Here is a 21307-nt window from a genome sequence, read left to right on the forward strand (position 1 = left end):
TTGTCCACTTTTCATCTGGCATTTTCACATAAGCAATGCACCAAAAGACTTTCAGATGAACAATTGAAGGTTTGTAACCAAACCAGTATCAAATGGTGTTTTACCTTCAAGAACCTTGGTTTCTATCAGATTCAACAAATGATTAGCTGTACTCAGAACCTCAGCCCAAAAAGTCTTAGAAAGTCCTTTCTAAAATAGAAAACATTTACCCATTTCCATGAGTGTCTTGTTTTTTCTCACAAATACTCCATTCTGTTGAAGGCAATATGTGACAGTCAATTGATGATTGATACCAAGCTGTGAGAGAAATTTCTCAAACTCTGCAAAAGTAAATTCCTTGCCATTATCACTTTTGAGAATCTTGATTATGGTATTGGCTTGGTTTTCTGCAGAACTTTTAAAATTCACAAAGTGCTTTAAGGCCTCTTACTTTAATTTCAAAATGAAAATCCAGCAATACCTGGTAACATCATCAATAAAGAAAAGATAGTAGTTGCTTCCTCCTAGTGACAGTGTCTTCATTGGTCTTCCCAAATCATTGTGGATTAGTTGTAACTTCTCATTTGCTTTCCACCTTTTGGTTTTTGGAAATGGAAGCTTAGTTTGTTTACCAAGTTGACAGAGTTTGCAGACCTGATTAGGTTTCACAATCTTAGGTAAATCATCAACAATGTTCTAAGAGAAAATCTTCTGTAGTGATTCATAGTTGAAATGCCCATACGATTGTGCAACAACTCAGAGTCAATAACTGAACCATATAAAGCTTTATGTCTAGTGGTTTTCCAATCCATAGGGTAGCACTTGTTCTTCATCTTTATAGTTAAAACTTTTGCACCTCTAAGATTAAAGATAGTACAATAGGTATCCTTAAAAAGGAAGGCATAATGGTTCTCAGTAAGTTGACCTACACTAAGTAAGTTTGGTTGGCTTCTGGGACATAATAAACATTGGTGATGTACTTAGTGCCAGCTTGTGTTACAATAAAAATTGTTCCTATTCCAAGTATTTTTAGAAAAACTCCATTCCCAATCTCCACTCTTGCCTTGAAGCTCCTGTCAAGTGTGGTGAATTGAGCTTTATTTCCAGTCATATGGTTAGAGCAGCCACTATCTATAAGCTACATCCCATTCTTTGTTGATCTCTCAGGCTATCAAGCCATGAACAACAGCTCAACTGTCTCTTCAATGTGTTCTGCTATTGTAGCTTTTCATTTGAATTCTTAGACTTAGTTTTACACACTCTCTCAACATGTCCTAATTGTTTACATGGCCTGCACTTTACATTTGGTCTGTACCAATAGAATTTAGCAGTATGTGTAGTCTTTTTACAATGAGTGCAAAGAGGATACTTGGTTTTTTGTTTTCTATCCTCATCATCCACTATTTTCTTCCCCTCGTCCTTCCTCTTAGAATCATTCTTCCTAGAACTATTTTAGCAAGCTTTAGATTCTCGGTTTTGGTTACCAATGAACTATCAACTAAACTTTTCTATCTAAATGCCCTTCTCTGTTCAAGACCTTCCAAAGCGTTTACTAACTCTTTCAAGGTGATTTGTCCAATGTCCTCAGAATCTTCTAATGAAGAAACTTTAGACCCATACTTTTTAGATAGACTTACTAGCATTTTGTGCACTAATCTCTCTTTTGTCATAACCTTCCCTAACAATCTCAACTAGTTTACCAAAGTCATCATATTTCCAGAAAACTCCTTAATGGATTCATCATCTTCCATTTTTAACATTTCAAACTATCTAAACAAATTCAAGGTTTGAATTTGCTTAGTTTTATCACTACCAAAAAACTCATCTTTCAAATGGTCCCATACATCCTTTAGATTATCTAAATGCATAATTCTAGCAAAAATTTCATTAGAAATAGTATATTGTAAGGAGGATAAAGCTTTACACCTCTTAGCTTTGTCTTGTTCAAACTACCAAATTTGTGTCAAAGTGGGGTTGGCATGCCTCCATACTGGCTCTTCTCCAGTCTCCACAATTTCTTAAGGATTAAAAACTTTGAGGTAGGACCTCATTTTCACAGACCAAGTTGCATAATTTTCACCAGTAAATTCTGGTGGAACTAAGGTATTGAACCTAGATGTAGCAATCAGTGAAGCTAACATAGAAAGATGAACAGATAGTGAGAGTTAAGAAAGGAACTAGAAAGGAAGCAATCCCTTAAGATCCGTCAGTGGCTCTGATACCATGTCAAAACATTGCTTTGTAACTCTAGAAAAATATGAAAATGGTTTTCAGTGAAGAACAAAGAAGAAGAAAGTTGAGCAAGATGAGAGAGAAAGTATTTGCCGCACAAAAGTGATGGTCTGGCAACCGTTTCATTAACTTCAAAATTATATTCTATGCAGACAGTTGGATGAGAGAAAAATATAAAAACAATAACAAACCAGAAGAAAACATGTGGCATTCCAAAAACCAAAGAGTGCTGGGATTTGTGAAAGATTCTCTAGCACAAATATTAACAAACTCCCTAAGCGGTGAAGTTTTAGTCAAGACTAAAAACACACCTTACATGCTTCAATAGTAAATAATAAAAGTAATAACTTAAAAATAAAAAACATAACAAGGATTGAAAACGACATTGTGAACAACTCTATACGACAACTTGACTTCTTCCTTTCAAAAACTATGTTTTCCACAAACCTCCATTAAAGACCTCCCTTTGATAGCTTGACTGCAGATTTAATACCGCAGATATTCAACAATGTTTTATCAATTAAGTCTCTCACAAAGTTTTACAAGAAATAAGGACATTCAAGCATGCATATCTCATGAATTGATTAGGGAACCAGCTTCTCTTTCTTCTTTGGTACTACAGGATATATGCGGATTTGGTCCTTTGATTCATAAGATTATAGCTTGATTTCTCTAGAATATAAGTCTGTCAATCTGAGGACCACAGAATCCATATATCAGCTTATATTCTATCATTTCTGCAAGTTTAGTTTTTGAATTTTCCTTTGGTTTTCAGTGTCAACCTTGTATCAAACTTTCGTCATCAATGGATAATAGTGGATATTATACACTTTCTCTTTTGATCTACCCTTATAAGAATCGAATGAATATCGAAGGTGCATATGTCAACACCCTTGGTGGTTGGTTAATCTGATATTAATTTTATCCAAGTTCTTGGTAAATTAGTAAAAACTTTTTCTAATTTAAAATTTAATTTCTGTATATATAATTACAAAGTTCTATAATATATATATTAAACACTTATGGCAATATTTATTCCAGCACCAACCATAGTGCAATCTTTGAAGTTCAACATATCATACATTACTTGACACCTCAATTCAAACTTTGACCATAAGCTACAAGCATTGAAACATAAAATGGCATATTGGCATAAACCAATATGGCTAAATGACATAGAAGACCTTGTATTATTCCAAATTCATAAAACCCTGGCAGAAGTGTTGAAAAAACAGAGGAACAGGATAATGCCTTGATGAAAAAGAGATATACACTCGGTGTGTAGGATTTGATTGCACCAATTGGATTTCCAAACACCATGAACGCATAGAGAGGTCCAAACAAAAAGTTGTAACCTAAAAATATAATAGCATCCAAAAGAGGCATGATACAAGCTAGAATACTAACACCATGAACAATTTCCTCAAGGGAGAACTCCTTGAGGAAATAAGCCCAATTGCTTTCCAAGATTCCAAATCTCTTCAGCCTCACATGGTACTGATATAGCGTTGACATGGAAAAATGAAAAATTAATACCACATAACAATATCATTATATCACATTAGCACGTCACATTATTATTAATTATGACATGTAAACATGTCACATTAGTGCTGTTTGAGATAAAATTAAAAGTAATATTTTGACTTAAAACAATTAATCAACCATTAGACATAAGAGCTTATTTGATTTAAAATAAAATTTTAAAAGTATAAGCATTTGATTGAAAACAATAATAGAACTTATTTGACTTTTTAAAAATATTCTAAGTGCTTTTTAGGTATTATGCCTAGTAATAATTATAATTCAAAAATTGTTATAAAGTGCCTTTATTATTATTGTTATTATTATTTTGAATATATATTCTCACTTTATTATTATAATTATGTTGAATATCTATCGTATTGATCTTATTAATGATCAATGGGTAGCTATTATTGTGATGAAATTAGTTGGTAATTTCTTATGGCTATAGAAAATGGGATTTAATTAACTAGATGGGGATGATTGTAGACTCACGATGCTTAGGAATTATGATAAGAAAATTTTGGCATAGGGGGCAAGCGGGTTATTATTATAATTAATACCAGAACAATTAATATCGATTAAATGGAAAAAGGCACGAGTTTGGTTTGCTACCATATAGCACCAAACCCCCCATCAATTAACTTTGCCTAATTCTTTATGTTCAATTAACAAGTACATATTCAAGTTCAGTTCACAATACTATTTGTTTATTGTTTTTAATTTTTTTTAACTTTGACTTTTTACTTTTGATTCATTTTTATAAAAAAATTAAATAAAAATAATAAAAATAACTGAGCCAATTGAAATGTTTAGGGAACTCAGTATTTGTTTCTATTCTAAAATGGAGTTTAACAAGGAATCAAGGATTTTTTTATATGATTTGAGAAATTTAAATAAATTAGTAAACTACTAATGAAGAAAAATAAAACTTAATCAAGGTCAACATTTTTTATTTCAACGATTTATTTTTGTATTTGAGCCTCACATCATAAAATTTTTTAGATAAAACTCAATTCTTGAATCTGCTTCCATTAAAAATGTTCCAAATTTATTTTGAGTGTGAGATTGTGAAAATCTAATGAAATTCACCACCTCAATGCCACGTGGACATCCATGTGGATGCCAATGTGGCATAAATCCCAACCATGTAACATTTAGCTGGCAAAATTATGGGAGCATGGACATTTTAATTTCCACCTAACAAAAAAAATGTGGATTTGTTTGACGTTAGGGAGGAAATTTGTTCCACTTGGACGTTCATATGTTGCTTACATGACCATATTTAGCTTTTTTATATGTAGAGGAAAGCTATGTAAACTATGCATAGATAGAGCCGCCATAGTTAGCTTAGGCAGATAGGGAGATATAATCTATGGTTGGCAATTTTGAAGTCATCGAAAACACAATCCAATTCACTAATGTTGGTCTTTAAAAAGGAGCCATCGGAGTACGTACGCTATTCAACCTGCATACTGGGATTTTTCTCTTCTAGTTTTCTCTCGGCTCATCAATGACTCTTTCTCATGGCTGGTCATATGGAAACAATGGAGTATGAAGATGGCTTGAAAATTTTGGAGGAACTGACCACCAACGCTCATCAAATACAAGAAAGAGTGTTAGAGGATATATTAAAACGAAATGCAGGAACAGAATATCTAAGGGGCTTCCTAAATGGCCAAGCTGACAAGCAACTCTTCAAAAGAAATGTTCCCATTGTGACTTATGAAGATCTCAAGCCTTACATCGATCGTATTGCCAATGGGGAGCCTTCAGATATCCTTTTAGCTGATCCCATCACCCAGTTCTTCCTGAGGTATAAAAGTTGCTCTGAGGTTTGATTTTCTCTTCTTTTTTTTCTTTTTTTCCCTTCAGAATTCCATATTTCTTTGAAGCAAACTCTTTATTTTTGATGCAGCACTGGTACTTCAGGAGGGCAACCAAAGTTGATACCTTCAACTGCAGAAAGTTTTGAGCAAAGGATGTTAGAACCTACCCTGGAGGACCTTGTGATGAAAAAGTAAGTTGTGTTATAAGTGTTGTTAAGGTGAAGTTCTTCAAAGTCGTCCCAACAACTACACTAGTTAAACTTAACATTTTCTTTTTTGTTTAATGATAATGATACTACAGACATTTTGATGGCTTAGACAAAGGGAAAACGATGTGCCTTTTCTTTGTCAAACCAGAGATTGAAACTCCATCTGGTCTAATGGCAAAATTTTTCACAACAAGCTACTTTCAGAGCAATAGCTTCAAAAATGGTAGTGCTAAAATTTGCACAAGTCCTATTGACACGATCCTGTGCTTGGACAACAAGCAAAGCATGTATTGCCAATTACTTATAGGTTTATTACAGCGTGATGACGTTGTAAGGATTGAGTCGATCTTCGCATCTGTTTTTGCAAGGAGCATCAAGTTTTTGATAGACTACTGGAAGGACCTGTGCTCTAACATACGAACAGGTTGCCTTAGCGATTGGATTACTGACCCTGGTTGCAAAAATGCCGTGTCATTAATCCTCACTGGGCCTAATCCCGAATTGGCTGATTCAATAGAACATATATGTGATCATAAATCATGGGAAGGGATAATTAAGAAACTTTGGCCTAATGCAAAGTATATTAGTTCCATCATTACAGGTAGTATGAGCCAATATATTTCATTGCTTGAGTCTTATTGTGGTGGGATTCCTTTAGTTTCACCATTGTACGCTTCTTCTGAAGCTACTTTTGGGATCAATTTAAAACCCTTAAGCAAGCCCTTTGATGTCTCGTACACCTTTCTCTCGAATATGGCCTACTTCGAATTTCTTCCAGTGAATAAAGCCAGTAGAGAAAAGGCACAAGAACTTCAATTTAACAATACCGTTTCTGAAAAAGCTTCCATTGAGATGACAAAGGAGAATGGAAATGTTGAACCTGTTGATCTCACGAATGTGAAGATAGGTCAATGCTATGAAGTTGTTGTCACAACTATGGCAGGTATGATTTCCCTCTTTAGATTTTAATCATATTTTTACAAACAATATGAAGGAAAGTTTTAATCAGATTTTTTGGTTAAGATCACTTTGAGTATTAATTGTCTTTCCAGGCCTATATCGATACAAAGTTGGAGATATTCTCAAGGCAACTGGTTTCTACAATAATACACCTCAATTCCAATTTGTGGAACGCCAAAATGTTGTTTTGAGTATTGATTTGGACAAAACAAGTGAAGCAGACCTTTTGAAGGCGATCACAAATGCAAAACTATTCCTAGATCCACTTGGCTTTGTTTTGACCCTTTGCAGTAGCTACACCGACACTTCTTCGACACCAGGTCGATATGTATTATTTTGGGAACTTAGGATGAAGGAAAGTAATGATTTCCCAAAACTTGATCCCAGGATAATGGAACAATGCTGCTCTATAGTGGAAGAATCTTTCGATTTCACATATAAATCCCTTAGGAAGAGCAATATAATTGCTCCTTTACAGATACGGGTGGTAAAACATGGAACCTTTGATGCACTCATGGATTTCTATGTATCCAAGGGAGCTTCCATTAACCAATACAAGACACCTTCTTGTATTAAATCTGAGGAAGCCATCAAGATATTGAATGCCGGCGTAATAGGAAAGTTTTTCAGCCCAAAAACTAGTTTTTAAGGTGCAACCTTTCCTATGTTGGTCTGCAATTTATTTGAAGAATCAGCTGTTGTGGAGGTAATTCTGCAAGGTGAAAATGGTTGTTGTCTTTAATCTTCATGATCTTAGTAGTTTACAAGAAATAAATAAGGAAATGGCAGGTGCATCTGCCATATTTATTTGAGAGCTAGCTATAGCTTCTCTTAGTTCCTTGCAGTAGCATTATTGACTAGTTATCTGCTTTAGCTTCCTTTGTTCATCAAGTCCAGCATTTGAATGTACCAGAGCTTCACTGTTAACAAATGGATGTCATTGTTCCTACTCTTTTTATTGTCTATTTGTGCAATGCCAAATGAATTCTTGTTGAGTCGTCTTAATCCTCACTGAACATATAACTAAGAATTTAATTATGTACACATATAAAGATAGGTTTATGGTATAGTAAAACATTTAAATGATTTAAATGTGGTTAACATCAAATTTCTTGGCATAACAGATAGATTTTTCAAGCAGCTAGGACGAATAAAAATATTATTCTGAGGGCGAAGTTCTAATTTTCCAATCTCAATCTTTTGTTGAATATTTGATATCATAAATTTTGAAACTGAAAATTTTGGGGACATTTTCGATTCCCCAATCAAACTTGATTGTAATTAAGCTTCATTAACCATCAAGACAACAATGAATGAAGCTTCTTCAAATAATTACAGCTTCTCAGACTCAAAGATTGCCTCTGCAAAAAATTTACGATCACCACTTGCCTTGTTGCCTATCCAAGTAACCTCTTGCTCTTGTTTCACCTTTCCAGGGAGATTTGTTTAAACAGAATCTAGAGTACCCTGTTCTCTTTCTGCTGGAAGATCAATCCTAGTCCATCTGGTGCGAAATGTAATTAACAGGAGGGTGGCAGCTTGGCTAGAGAGGCCACATATTAAGCCTATCCATAAACCCTGCACAAGATAACCAAGGAAAGGAATAAATCAAGAGAAGAAAGCAAAAAGGAATAAACAGAATTTCCTGATGTATCTTTCGTTTTTATAATTTTTTTTTCCTAGGATGATGTTTTCCTCACCTTAGCATAGAGCTTAAACTTAAATCCAAGAAGGACTGCAATCGGCATGCCAATGCCATAGAAAGTTACTAAGTTGGCAACTACAACCAAGTGCTGCCAACCACAACCTCTTGCCACCCCTGCAACATCAAAGCCACTGGTATCATGAATTTAGAACTTCTAAAGGACACAATTTGATAGTCAATGTACAAAAAGATTGCTAGAATTGAAACTTGGAAGGTTTCCAACCTGATAGAACACCTTGAAACGAGTCTACTGATATTGAGATTGCAAGCAATGGGGTCAATAAGGCAAAGTCTTTTATTATTAAAGAACTGTCACTGAAGAAACCCGCCCAAATATTATGACCAAAGACTAAAGCAAGGACGAGTACAAGAGCAAGAAGGACAACCAGCTTGAGAGATGCAGCCATAGCCTTTTTAGCTCGGCCAGGATTTTCTGCTCCCAACTCATTTGACACCCTTGTGCTGTCAAAACAGGTTTCATTTTTCTCAATTCCAATAGCTTTAGAGATTAATGAAAAATATTACCAAAATTTTATACAAACTAACCTTGCTGCAGCACTAAGGCCATAAGTAAAATTGAACGCAATGGCTTCTGTATTCACGCTGGTCACAGCAGGAGAAAGACTCCACCATTAAAACTAAAATAATGTGAAAAAACCAAACAAAAAGAAAAATGGAATCCTACCACATTGCTATCACTGAAGTAGTTATAGCAGCATCTGGCATCAATCCTGCTATCAAGACGAGGATTTCAAAAGCCCAATACTCCAGACTGGCCAAACATAAAACAGAAAAAAAAGGTTAATAACATAAGGCTGTCTGGGTGTCCTGATTCCAATTCCAAGCTCCTTTATCTCCTTTAATAGTGGTCTGCTATAAATATTAATTACAAGGCAATGCTGACTGCTGATTGTGTAGTTGGTTTTCCTTAGCTTGTTTGCTCTGTCTTGGTATAGGACTAACACCAAGAATCCAAAAGATTTCAAAGTAGGATTCAAATTAGACTTTGTTAAATGCAAAAGAATTTAGTGTCTTTAGCAAAATGGGAAATGTTTCCATTAAAAGAGCTGTATGTTTGTTATAGAGAAGAAAGAAAATTATCAAAATTTGGAAAACTCACCACACCATTGCTGCAGATGGTAGGGATAATCTCAAGTTTGTAACGATATGGCGAAATGATTCGGATGAAAAACCTCCCCATGTGTGCTCAAATTTCTTTGAACAAACTACATAGGTTGCCAAAAAGATAAATGATATCCATAAAGAGATCGAAGAAGCCAATGAAGCTCCTTTGAAACCAAGACTTGTCCAGTGAACCAAAGTGTACACAATGCCAAAATGAAGGGCCAATGGGAGCCCTGAGAACAGGACTAGGGGCATAAGAATGCTTTGTGTTTGAAGAAATCTCAAAACATTCTGTATAAAACCGAATGCAAACACAGCTGGAATGAGGTACTTAATGTACAGATCAGCTTTTTTTGCAATTTGAGGCTCTTGATGAAGCAAGATTAGTATTGGCTCTGTATAGAACCATATAATGGATATTATAATTGAGAAAAGGCAAGAAATTATGCAAGAAGCTTGTAGGTAAATCCCCAGCACTCTGTACGTTTTGGCACCGAATCCTTGACCACAAAGAGTCTCCAATGCTCCACTTAGTCCTATCTAAAAGCAGGAACAAAAATGAAAAGGACTGTTCAAACAGAAATTAAGCCTTCCTAAATGCAAATCCAAATGACAGATTCTTGAATTTATTTATTTTTTTGCCCGGGAATTAAACAGAATTGGGGTACTATACTAATTAATTAGAAACAAAGCCAATGACCATTAGGCTTCAATCCAGTACAAGTTTTTCAAGTTTAATACACAAAATAATATGCTTTCCACGTTAGTCAGATACAGGGAGATCTCAGAATTATTATTTCTACAAATATTTTAAGGTCAAATAAGTACTTTCTAGTCAGAACCAACCATACCACAGCAAGCTTATTCTACATATCCATACAGGAGCAAACAAAATTGTATAACTGAACCCTCAACTTATAAATACAAACCATTCCCTATATGACCCAAATTTGTCCCTGTCTACGTCAGTAAGAAACGAAATCCATATCACCTTCAAGTCTATAATTATTTACACAAATTGCACCTAACTTTTCCTCACCAGCCTCTTTCACCTACCTCTCCTATCTCATCTCTCCTTCTTATCGTTGCTTTTTACCTTGGAAAAAGAAACCCATATGTTATAATGCCACACCTTCTCTTTTCTTTTCTGGGTATTTCTTTGCATCTTATCATTTCATTTTTTTTCTTCTTTTCCATTTTTAGGCCTCTAATTTGCAATGTAAGTAAGTCACCAACTTCATTCTGATTCAATAAATGATTGACCACTCTAGGTTACAGTAAAGGCGTGAGTGTCAGGATATTGCAACTTACCGACCGCATTAATTTTCCCAACAAATAGACAGTGACCTATGGAGTTTTGGAACTAGCAACTAAGAGATTATTTTGACACAGAGAACAGTGGGGCACTGTTTAATAGTCTGAAAACTATAGTCCGAACTAGAAACCAATTATCGAAGTCAACACGGTAATAAATTTGAACTCGTATGTCATTTTCGGACAGCATCAAGGACTCCATAACTTTTTTGTTTGCCAATGATATCTAATCAAAGCAAGACACCCTTTATATACTACATAGATATGTATGACTCTGTTTTCTTTGTGCCAAATCTTTTTCATTTTTTATGGTTTTTGAACTTTCAATTATATCCAACCAATTTGAGGAATTCAAAACATTTTATCAGAAATATGGAATATGAAAGGAGAAGGGATACATACATATATATATATATATCTCCACCATACAGGGAAAGAGAAAATGAAAATATCACAGCTTTCACTATTTCATTGCTAACCCTTGTAATAAAAATGAGCAATCTAAAAGTCAAACTCAAGTTCATACTGTGTAAGGATGAGAGACAGAGTTACCATGAAGGCGAAGCCGCTGACAGTGGCCCAAGAATTGGCAAGTGTAGCACCAGCAAGCTCAAGCTCCCCAAGGTGACCAGCAAACATAACAGAGACCAAGGTAATGGCATAATAGAAGGCATTAGTAAGGACCATCGGCAGAGAAAACAAGACTTGTTTCTTCAACTCTTCTACATCTAAAACTTTTCCCCAAAAGCTTTTTTCTTTACTTTCCTCTTGTCTATGGGAAGCTTCTGGCAAGAGTGCAGTGTCCAGGCTTGAGCTTGATGCCATGTTAACTCTACCTCCTTCTTCTTGGGGAACTGTTGTTTGTTTTTCCTCTTCTTTAAGACCCTTTACAGCAGAACTAGTGGTTGGCAATTTGGTATATTCAATAGATTAGAAGAAGTTGGAATGGCAGGTAGGATACTATTGACCCAGTCAATAGTTCCAACCATAATCTCAAAAAATACAAGTGGAAAGTTTGTTATTTGGTTTTGCAAGCAACTTTGAGAAAAATTATGCGACGGAGAGGCTGATTGATTCCGTGCAAGAAGGTTATGGGCATTGCCTCTCTCTCCCTGAGTGCTGCATTTATAGTTGAGCTTTAAATGAAGCTTACTTTACAAGAAACTTTTATCATTTGAAGCTGAATTAATGAAATTAAATGACGCAAAAGGTGAAATCGTGGAGGTATTATTTATTCGAGATAAACCTTGAATAAAATAATTTTATATATTCAAGACAAAAAAAGTAGTCAAGTAGTTGGAAGTTGGTCTGTTAAGCCTATAGGGATGTTTGTGGCTGTTATGTATCCTGTGAGGAACATGTGGTTGCAGTCTTGCAGATATTTGTATTATTGATGCTTACAGGATAATTGTGCTGCACACGGGGACACTGTCCTTCTAGGCGCTTGTAGGTTTTAGGTACTGGTTGGCAAGCCTCTTTTCGCTGGGTTGCTGGTTGTGTAATAAAAATCAGCAGAGACTGAGAAAAAATAGCAATTTCACGTTTTGCAGACAACTACTTACCATGGATATTGAAATGATGTACAATCTTTACTCAGAGGTCCAATCCTTTCCACCAAAGGACAAAAAAGAGTACTATGCCTATTCTAACGATCAATTTGTTCACCTCTTTTCCAGAGGTCCTGTCTTTATGATACGTTATGTAGTTTTCATTCCTTGATTTGATGCTTCAATCGTACGAGATTTGTTAGATTATCAGTATGTCACCAAAATATTTTCCTACCTGTTTCTGATTTATCATCCGTTCAAATCAAATTGCCTTTGAATTAATGCATGAAAATTTTGGTCGAATGAGTATTCATGTTGCATTTTATGCATAGTTAATTTATATTAATTCAAAATTTATCATACTAAGATGTATCACGGTAGAAATTTGATAATAATTTAGAATATAATCTACTTATTTTGTATCAAGGAAGATTTGGGAGAAGAAAGTAAAAGGATTGCTGCTTGTTTTATTTTTCCTCTGCTTAAAAAACATAAGTTAAGCCGAAATTGGGATTTCCTTATTCCTGTCTGCTGGAAGATCAATCTTAGTCCATTTTCTGTGCAATGTAATCAACGTAAGGGTGCCTGCTTGACAGGATAGACCACATATTAAACCTATCCATAATCCCTGAACAAATCAATAAAAGGGATAATTAGTGAGACAGAACACAGACAACATAAAAAAAAAAAAAAAACAAACAGAACTTGCAGATAGTATATTGACTAGGATCCTACTATCCTCACCTTAACATATAGCTTAAACTTAAAACCAAGAACACCTGCAATTGGCATTCCAATGAGGTAGAAAGTCCCCAAGTTAGCCCAGACAGCCAAATGTTGCCAACCACATCCTCTGGCAACCCCTGCAACATCAAATTCACTAATCTGTAAGTATTGTACTCCTATATATTCACCAATATTGTTATCACAATTTCAAGTGGTAAATGGGGCAGGTTTTAGAATCTTTCAGGTTCGAGGTAATTTTAGACTATTTTAAATTTTATGTAAAATGTAATCATTTTATCTTAATTTTTGAGATCAAGTATTTGACTTTTTAATTAATTCGATTAAGTTTTAACTTTTTCGGACGGATTTCAAGTTTGGGTTGATTTTGCCACCTCGGACGCAACCAAAAAAAATATATATCCTGATGGTTTGAACCTGACAAGATGCCTTGTATCGCATCAATTGCTATTGAGACTGCAAGCAGGGGTGTCATTTCTGCAAATTTCTTGATTATGGAACGGCTATCACTGAAGAAACCAGCCCAAACATCATGACCAAAGGCTAAAGTCAAGACAACTGCAAGAGCAAGAAGGACAGAGAGCTTGAGAGTCACCTCCATGGCATGCTTAGCCCTGTTTGGATTGCCGGCTCCCAATTCATTTGATACTCTTGTGCTGTCAAAAAAAAAAAGGTTGTTTTTTGCCTTATCTCAATATTTTATAACAGTGTTAGAAGAAAAGGAAATTAAGAGATTAATACACCATACAAGAAAACTAACCTCGCTGCAGCACTAAGGCCATATGTGATCATGTAGGCAATGTTCTCTGTATTCACGCTGTAGATTTTAAGGGAAAAAACAATCCACCATGATCAAGCTTAGTAACATGTTCAGGAAAATTTACGATGAAAGAAGAAAGAAAACAAAAGAGAGTAGGCTACCATATTGCAATCAGTGAAGTAGTTATTTCTGAATTTGGCATCAATCCAGCTAAGAACACAAGAATCTCAAAAGCCCAGAACTCCAAGCTAGCAGGACATTTTGAACATGAGAAAAGAAGATAAGCCTTGCTGTTCAAGTTATAGGAATTCATTGAACATATGGAACAGATAATTAAAGAACAAAATTTGGAAAACTCACCAAACCATTGCTGCAGAAGGAAGGGCTAATTTCAAGTTTCTGAGGATGTAGTGAAATGATTCAGAAGACAATCCTTTCCATGTGTTTTCAAATTTCTTGGCGAAAATGACATACGTTGCTAGCAAAAGAAAAGATATCCATATTGAAATTGAAGCTGCCAAGGGAGCTCCTTTGAAACCAAGGCTTGTCCGATTTACCAAGGAGTACACAATCCCAAAATGAATGCCCAATGGAATGAAAGAGAACAAGACCAGGGGTATGACAATGCTTTGTGTCTGAAGAAACCTCAAAATGTTTTGTACAAAGCCATAAGCAAATAAACCTGGAATGAGATACTTCATGTAAAGGGCAGCAGTTCTGGAAATTTCAGGATCTTGATGAAGCAAGACAAGTATCGGTTCGGTGTAGAACCATAAGATTGATATGATAACAGAGAAAAGGAAAGAAATGATGCAGGATGCTTGGAGATAAATCCCCAACATTCTGTACATTTTTGCACCAAATCCTTGACCACAAAGGGTCTCTAGTGCTCCACTTAGTCCTGTCTAAAACAAGAACAGAGAAGAAAGATTACAAATTCAGATGGCAAAATCTTGCCAGAAAGAAAATAAGAATCAATCCAGGAAAGATGAATTAGTGAAACAGAATAAGGTACTAAAGACAAAAACAAGGAACATTTAAGAATCAAAGCAAATTTGTTTAAGTTACACACAAAACTGGAGCTCCTGACACAAATTAGATAAATGAAGATTTCAACAACCGTTTACAAGTAAAAGACAAGCATCAACAATGTTTTGGAGAATACAAAATCACCTAACTAGCAGTTATTATAAATGCCTTAGATGTTTCTTAGATTAATTAGTAATATAAAAGTGAGAAAGCTATCAATGAAGAAAAAGAGATACGAGAGTTACCATGAAAGCAAAACCAGTGACAGTGGCCCATGAATTGGCAAGGGTTGAACCAGCAAGCTCAAGCTCACCAAGGTGGCCAGCAAACATGACAGACACCATAGTAATGGAGAAGTAGAAAAGATTAGATAAGACCATTGGTACTGCAAAAAATACTTGTTTCTTAGCTTCTCCAAAATCCAAAACTCTTTTCCACCACCTTCCCTTGGTTCTTCCTTCTCTACAACCATCACCAACCTCTACATTCAAATTACTTCCCATTATTCTGGTTTGCAAATCCTTATACTCTTTCCTTCTGGTTATGGATGGTTGTTCATAACATATATATATATACATATATATATATATATATATATATATATATATATATATATCTACAGACACACACATCAAACATTATATTGTTATTGGGTCCCTTTAGAATATAATATTTCATTATATTACATTGAAGTTGTATTATATATATTTTATACTGCACCATAATCTAATCATGTTAAGAGAATCTTAGCCTTGCATAATTAAGTTTATCTTCACCAGCTTTTAAAAAAGAAAAAAAATTGACAACTCGTTCAAATCTTTCGGCATCTTGCTTCTTCAAACCTCCCCAAAAGAATTGGAATATTTACTTGTTATAAGCAACTAGAACGAAGTTTGGCATTGTAGTTGGATTAAAGCGTATGATTTGAAGAACTATGATTAATAGAATTTGTGGATTGAGAAGTTAGGATGAAAGGCAACTATGTTCTAATCTCTTCAAAACTCAAGCTTTTTTTACATTAAAAAAAGTCTTGAATCAATATAATTTTACCATCAAAGAACAAGATATAAAATTTTGCACATGTTATCACTTATGCAAAGTGAAGAATCATGCTATTAGCATGCTGCCAAATGAAAAAAGCAATCCATGCATCTTGAACTCAACAATTTAATTAGTTAGCTAATCATTCAATTTCTAACCAATAAAGTTATATATGATTTCCGGTAAAATGATTGGGAGACCTGCACCCAATTTAAGGGTATTGTTCACTTTCAACCAAAGAGATTTCAGTTTAGTTTACAAAAAGCTTCTTGTAAATATAAATTTAAATCTTAACATATATCACATAACGAATTCTCACGAATTCTTAATATAAGATTTGGGACGTCACATAATATTCGAAGCAACCAAAAGACCAAACATTTTTAACTTCAGCATACATGAATGAGGGTGTAATAACTTCAAATTTGCAAACTCATGAAGGTTTTCTCTTATAAAGAAGTGTAAGAAGAAAGGATCGAATCTATTGCATCTCAAAAAAATAGCAACCACTTCTAGTAAAAAGCTTATCTTCACAACCTAACCATAATACTAAAGCAGTCAATGACTTCAAATTAAGCGTCAGCTTTCTCTTAGCAATTATCAAGTTCTTGGGGTTTTCTTTTTTAAAATTTATTATTGATTGAGGTAATATATGGTGGCTTAAAATTGCATTATCTCTAGCTGGCTCTTGGACCAATTTGCCGCGTCTCAATTTGACTATTATATGGACGTGACTTCAATTATTATAAAATTGAGAAATCAAAGAGAATGGATCTGGAAAGCCGCCTTTGTGGCAAGGTAATCACTGATTATTTTTTCACTAAACAAATTAGGTACAAATAGCTTACTCCAACCCCATATTAAAATATGCACGTTCTCTTCGCATAGTCCATGCTACTAAATTGAGTTAAGTTGCCCTGAATGATTTGTCCAGGGAACCAAAATGACTAACCCAAATGCACATTGCTTTATTAAAATGAAGTTCAATGGGCCAATTGGGTCCAAACTCAATCAAATACTCAGCAACCTAAAAGACTAATATGGGCAACCAGTTTCTGACACAAGTGTTTTGAATGTATTTGTGGAGTGCAGGACTTTGTCTCTTGACTTGAACAAAAGCATGCTTATGTGTAGTTGCTTCATTCATTTGAACCGTGACTTGTTTTGGAAAACATTGCACTTGGAAACACACTCAAAGCAGAATACCAAATTGAAGACTTCATCAAAATTTGATGCATACTGCTGAAATTAAACAGTCAAATTGTGAGGGCTTCAAATCCAAATTCAATGAACCTTATTGCTAGCTTCCTACATAGATATCATATGACTAGGCAAAAAGCCCGTGTATGCATGCATGCATGGCTTTCCACTTCCCTTTTTGATTTTACAAAAATTGTTTGGATTTTATGAACCTTTCCTTAAAAAATAATAATGATTAAAAAATTGGACCACATGATCCCATACTTTGTTGCATATGGTTTTGTATGAATTCTTTTAACAAGCAAGGACCCTTTCTGTGGTCTCTTAATATTTCAATGATACATAGGTAAAGACTCTCAAAAAGATCATATTTAAAAATATTTATTGTCAACTAGTTAATCATTTCTTCACATGGTGAAAATGATTTCAATAGAAAGAGAATGAGATTCTAACCTTGAATGGATAAAGCACAGAACACTATTAATAATCAGGTTCTGCTAATAAATAATTATATTCTCTATCTCTTTATCGCTTCTCTTAATAATTATAGCTGTTCATACTAACAACTAGACTGTCAAGTACTGTTTCATTACACTTTTTCTAGCTACCCTAGAAAGTACCCGTGATCCCAAGCCTAATTAACTGGGTAAGTACAAAGGTCTAAGTCAAAGCGAAACAAAACAAAAGGCAAGAAGACGAGAACGACACGTCTCCTTTAAAAGAACAAATTGAAACCAAATTGGATGTAGACAATTAATAATAGCCACAAAAATAGGAGGGAAAAAGTTACCATGAGAGCGAAGCCGGTGACGGTAGCCCACGAATTTGCAAGGGTGGCGCCGGCGAGCTCGAGGTCTCCAAGGTGACCAGCAAACATGACAGATACCAAAGTGATGGAGTAATAAAAAACACTAGTTATGATCATAGGAAGCGAAAAGTAAATTTGATTCTTGGCTTCTTCAAGGTCCAAAGCTTTTCTCCAACAACTTCCTTCATTAATTTCTTCTTCTCCATGGCTAGCCTCTGACAAGAGTGGAAGAGTGTCTAACCTTGTTTCTCTTGACATCGCTGTCTTCTTCTTATGGTATAATTGTCTTTTTTTCTTTTCTCTAGCTAGATACCCTTCGATCCCTCCCGAAAATTAAGATAGAATTTGACCATAAAACAATGGTTGGCAAGAATAAAATCACCGTGGCGTCTTCTACCATGGATTTTTATAGATCTGCAGGAAGTTGAACTAGTGGAGAGGGATACACTTATACATCAAAAGAGGTGAAGTTTTTATTGCAGATGTCAAAAGAGAATGGAGTTAAAAAAACTTTATATGCTTGTGTCCATTTAACTATAAATGGCACAATCTTAGTATTATTATATCAGTTAACATAATGATAAATTAAATAAAACATTCAATTAACATATAAACATACAATGAAATTTTTCAAATTTATTTATCGTGTATGGAATAATCTATTAAACTAATGAGTAATTAAGTTATGCCAATTGCAAGCCTTCTTGGGTTTTACATTGAAGCTATATGCTAAGCTGAGGCTTAATCTTTCTCTAATGTTTATAATCTTTTCTTCTGCATTTACTATTAATGATTTGTTGTATATCTATATTTTTAATTAAAATGTGCATAATTTGCTGTAAATTTGTTGGCTGTGATTATCGTTTACAAGACAGGGTTTCAGGTGACGTCCTCTCTTGGATCATGGACCCCTCACTTGTACCGGAAAAGATGCATTTAAGTGTGGAGGTCTATACTCAACTTGTGAGTTATTGTTTATTTGGATTTAAAAGATTTCATAGTTTTGTGCACAAATAACGTCTTTCAAGTGTAAGTTCGAGTCTCTACATTATATATCATAACAGATTAGTTTACATTTTAAATTCAAATGTAATAATGGAATTAACTGAAAGGAAAAAATTTATATGACACAGGAAAATTACATATAAATGTATGGATTAATTTAGAAAAAAAAATCTGAAATATATTATGTTAATTAAGACAATACTATTAATACAGAAGTATATTATTAAATTATTATTATCTAAGTCACACATAAGAATTACAGGATAAAATAATAGTTTTAGTTTATTTGTAATCCTGCATGGGAAATAAGAAGACTCACTTCCTTATAAATAGTTATATAAAGCCCTAGTGGATAAGTGTTAGGCATTAAGTTAAGAATAAATAAATTATATTTTCTTAAATGAGCAGTACTTATTCCTTTATACTCTTTTCAAAAGAACAGGAGTTTTTAGTATCTTGATTTGGCCATTTTTCACCTCAGTGGGTTTTTAACCTCGTTAGGTGCTAGGTGTCACGGTCATAGAAGGGAGCCACGTGAATCCTATGTCGAAGAGAATATATGCTATTAGCAAGTAGAGTCGGGAATATATAAAGTCGGGACATTATAAAGACACTTTCGTGTTATGAAAGACACCAATCGTGGTAAGGTTGAAAACCCCATTAAAGTGAAAATAGTCAAAATCTCACTTTGGTTGGCTAGGCCAAAGATACTAAAAATCTCTTACTTTTTAAAAAGAGTCTAGAGAAATAAGCACTCTTGCTTAAAAAAATATTATTATTAACTCCCAATTTCAATGTCTCACAACTAAATCTAAGAGTCTTATTTATAGTGTTATAGGCCCATGTTCTAATAAAACTCTACTTCTAGTTATCTAATGCAATTAGAATAGTTAACAAGAGATTTAAATAAATACAATATGACTAGCCTAATCAAATAATAATCCTTAAAAGTATTAAAATCCTAATAAAAATAAGAAAAGAATCTTAATCTAAATAGAATAAAGAAATAAATCCTAAATCAACTAAATTAGAAAAAATAAATTAAATAAAATCTAATCCTAGACGCTCTTACGTCATTTTCCTCAAGTTAGAAGAAAACTCGACTCCGACGAGTAAGCCTTGACATACTTCTTGTAGATGTCTAGATCCACATACTATCATGGTCCACACCAACCATTCAAATAATCCATCTGGTGTTTTAAAGGTTGTTTTCCATTCATCTCCAAGTTGTACTCGAATTTGGTGATAACCACTGCGCAGATTGATCTTGGAGAAAATAACAACACCATGCAATTGATCCAACAAATCATCAAGTCTAGGAATGAGAAAATGATATTTGATGGTGATTTTATTCACAGCACGACTTTTAATGCACATACACCATGTTTCATTTTTTTTTTTGGAACTAATAAAGTAGGAACAGTATAGGAGCTAACACTTTCTCTTGCCAAACCTTTCTTCAAAAGTTGTTCAACTTGATGTTGTAACTCCTTATGCTCTTACGAACTCATGTGATAACCAGGCTTGTTTGGAATTATAGAACCAGGGATGAAAATCAATGGCATGTTGAATATCTCACATTAGTGGCAGTCCATAAGGTATCTCATCAGGTACAACATCACAGAACTCCTCAATTATGGGTTTGACATCTTTAGATAAGGGTGAAGATACTTCATTCTCCTCATAAACTAATAAAAGGTATAAAAGGTTTGACTCACGATAAGCTTTATTTAAGCCAAACAAAGTGATGAGTGCTTTAAATTCCTCTTGTCTTTTTGGTCGGTCTTTTAGCTTTAATGGAGTCAACATAATTTTTACTCCATCCTTGATGAAGGAATAAGTATTCTTGTATCCATCATGGTGAGCTTGACGATCATATTTCCATGGACGTCCCAACAATAGGTGGCATGCATCCATTGGGATAACATCACACCAGATTTCATCTTGATACTTATTTTCAATAGAGAATTGGACACAACAATGCTTCATTACCTTAACTTTGTTTCCTTTTCTCAGCCATTGTAGCTTGTAAGGATGGGGATGTACTTTAGTTGGAAGTTTTAACTTTTCCACCATGTAGTTAGCAACAACATTCTCATAGTTTCCACTATCAATAATGACATTGCAAACCTTTCCTTAGGATGTGCACCTTGTTATGTTGTGACGAAACCAACTTTCATCTTCAGTCATCATAGTAGTATTGAGATTACGATGAACAACAAGAACTTTTCCATGGTTAGTAGAAACTTCTTTTATCTCTTCGTTGTTGAATATTTCTAGCTCATCATCTATTTCT

General features: G+C 34.4%; 3 protein-coding genes across 7 annotated transcripts; 1 reads left to right on the forward strand and 2 right to left on the reverse strand.

Annotated features, from left to right (window-relative positions):
* The first annotated feature begins 5204 nt into the window (after positions 1 to 5204).
* Positions 5205 to 7682, forward strand: LOC18594020 (indole-3-acetic acid-amido synthetase GH3.17-like). The gene is made up of 4 exons (XM_018125271.2): positions 5205 to 5551; positions 5654 to 5755; positions 5866 to 6716; positions 6826 to 7682. Exons 1-4 carry the CDS (start codon positions 5262 to 5264, stop codon positions 7380 to 7382), a joined length of 1800 nt encoding a protein of 599 aa, XP_017980760.2. The 5' UTR covers positions 5205 to 5261; the 3' UTR covers positions 7383 to 7682.
* Positions 7683 to 7875: 193 nt separating this feature from the next.
* Positions 7876 to 12051, reverse strand: LOC18594021 (protein DETOXIFICATION 18-like). The gene is made up of 7 exons (XM_007021462.3): positions 11430 to 12051; positions 9559 to 10103; positions 9124 to 9210; positions 8985 to 9041; positions 8662 to 8900; positions 8434 to 8552; positions 7876 to 8311 (listed from the first exon to the last, which is right to left on the reverse strand). Exons 1-7 carry the CDS (start codon positions 11700 to 11702, stop codon positions 8180 to 8182), a joined length of 1452 nt encoding a protein of 483 aa, XP_007021524.3. The 5' UTR covers positions 11703 to 12051; the 3' UTR covers positions 7876 to 8179.
* A 748-nt stretch (positions 12052 to 12799) lies between these two features.
* On the reverse strand, positions 12800 to 18523 carry LOC18594022 (protein DETOXIFICATION 18-like). Of its 5 annotated transcripts, XM_088807808.1 has the most exons (8): positions 17989 to 18116; positions 15203 to 15438; positions 14289 to 14833; positions 14090 to 14176; positions 13929 to 13985; positions 13586 to 13824; positions 13169 to 13287; positions 12800 to 13052 (listed from the first exon to the last, which is right to left on the reverse strand). In XM_088807808.1, the coding sequence occupies exons 2-8, from the start codon at positions 15335 to 15337 to the stop codon at positions 12921 to 12923; spliced, it is 1314 nt and encodes a 437-aa protein (XP_088663934.1). In that variant the 5' UTR covers positions 15338 to 15438; positions 17989 to 18116; the 3' UTR covers positions 12800 to 12920. The 5 variants fall into 5 exon arrangements, 4 of the variants coding, with proteins under 4 accessions (XP_088663934.1, XP_088663935.1, XP_017980573.2 ...); XM_088807809.1 differs by lacking the exon at positions 15203 to 15438 and having other exon boundaries at positions 13764 to 13824; positions 17989 to 18523; XM_018125084.2 differs by lacking the exon at positions 15203 to 15438 and having other exon boundaries at positions 17989 to 18518.
* Positions 18524 to 21307: the final 2784 nt, after the last annotated feature.

Source organism: Theobroma cacao, chromosome 7 (assembly GCF_053813885.1).
Source record: "Theobroma cacao isolate CCN51 chromosome 7, ASM5381388v1, whole genome shotgun sequence".
Taxonomy (NCBI): Eukaryota; Viridiplantae; Streptophyta; class Magnoliopsida; order Malvales; family Malvaceae; genus Theobroma; species Theobroma cacao.

Coding starts and splice junctions, on each gene's coding strand:
- LOC18594020 (XM_018125271.2), top strand. CDS start 5,262: ATGGCTGGTCATATGGAAACAATGGAGTATGAAGATGGCTTGAAAATT. Junction 5,552..5,653: donor ATCACCCAGTTCTTCCTGAG/GTATAAAAGTTG, acceptor TTTTTGATGCAG/CACTGGTACTTCAGGAGGGC. Junction 5,756..5,865: donor GAGGACCTTGTGATGAAAAA/GTAAGTTGTGTT, acceptor ATGATACTACAG/ACATTTTGATGGCTTAGACA.
- LOC18594021 (XM_007021462.3), bottom strand. CDS start 11,702: ATGGCATCAAGCTCAAGCCTGGACACTGCACTCTTGCCAGAAGCTTCC. Junction 10,104..11,429: donor TCAGCGGCTTCGCCTTCATG/GTAACTCTGTCT, acceptor TCCTGCTTTTAG/ATAGGACTAAGTGGAGCATT. Junction 9,042..9,123: donor ACTTCAGTGATAGCAATGTG/GTAGGATTCCAT, acceptor TGCTGTGACCAG/CGTGAATACAGAAGCCATTG.
- LOC18594022 (XM_018125084.2), bottom strand. CDS start 18,264: ATGTCAAGAGAAACAAGGTTAGACACTCTTCCACTCTTGTCAGAGGCT. Junction 14,834..17,988: donor TCACCGGCTTCGCTCTCATG/GTAACTTTTTCC, acceptor TTCTTGTTTTAG/ACAGGACTAAGTGGAGCACT. Junction 13,288..13,585: donor GATACAAGGCATCTTGTCAG/GTTCAAACCATC, acceptor TTGATGTTGCAG/GGGTTGCCAGAGGATGTGGT.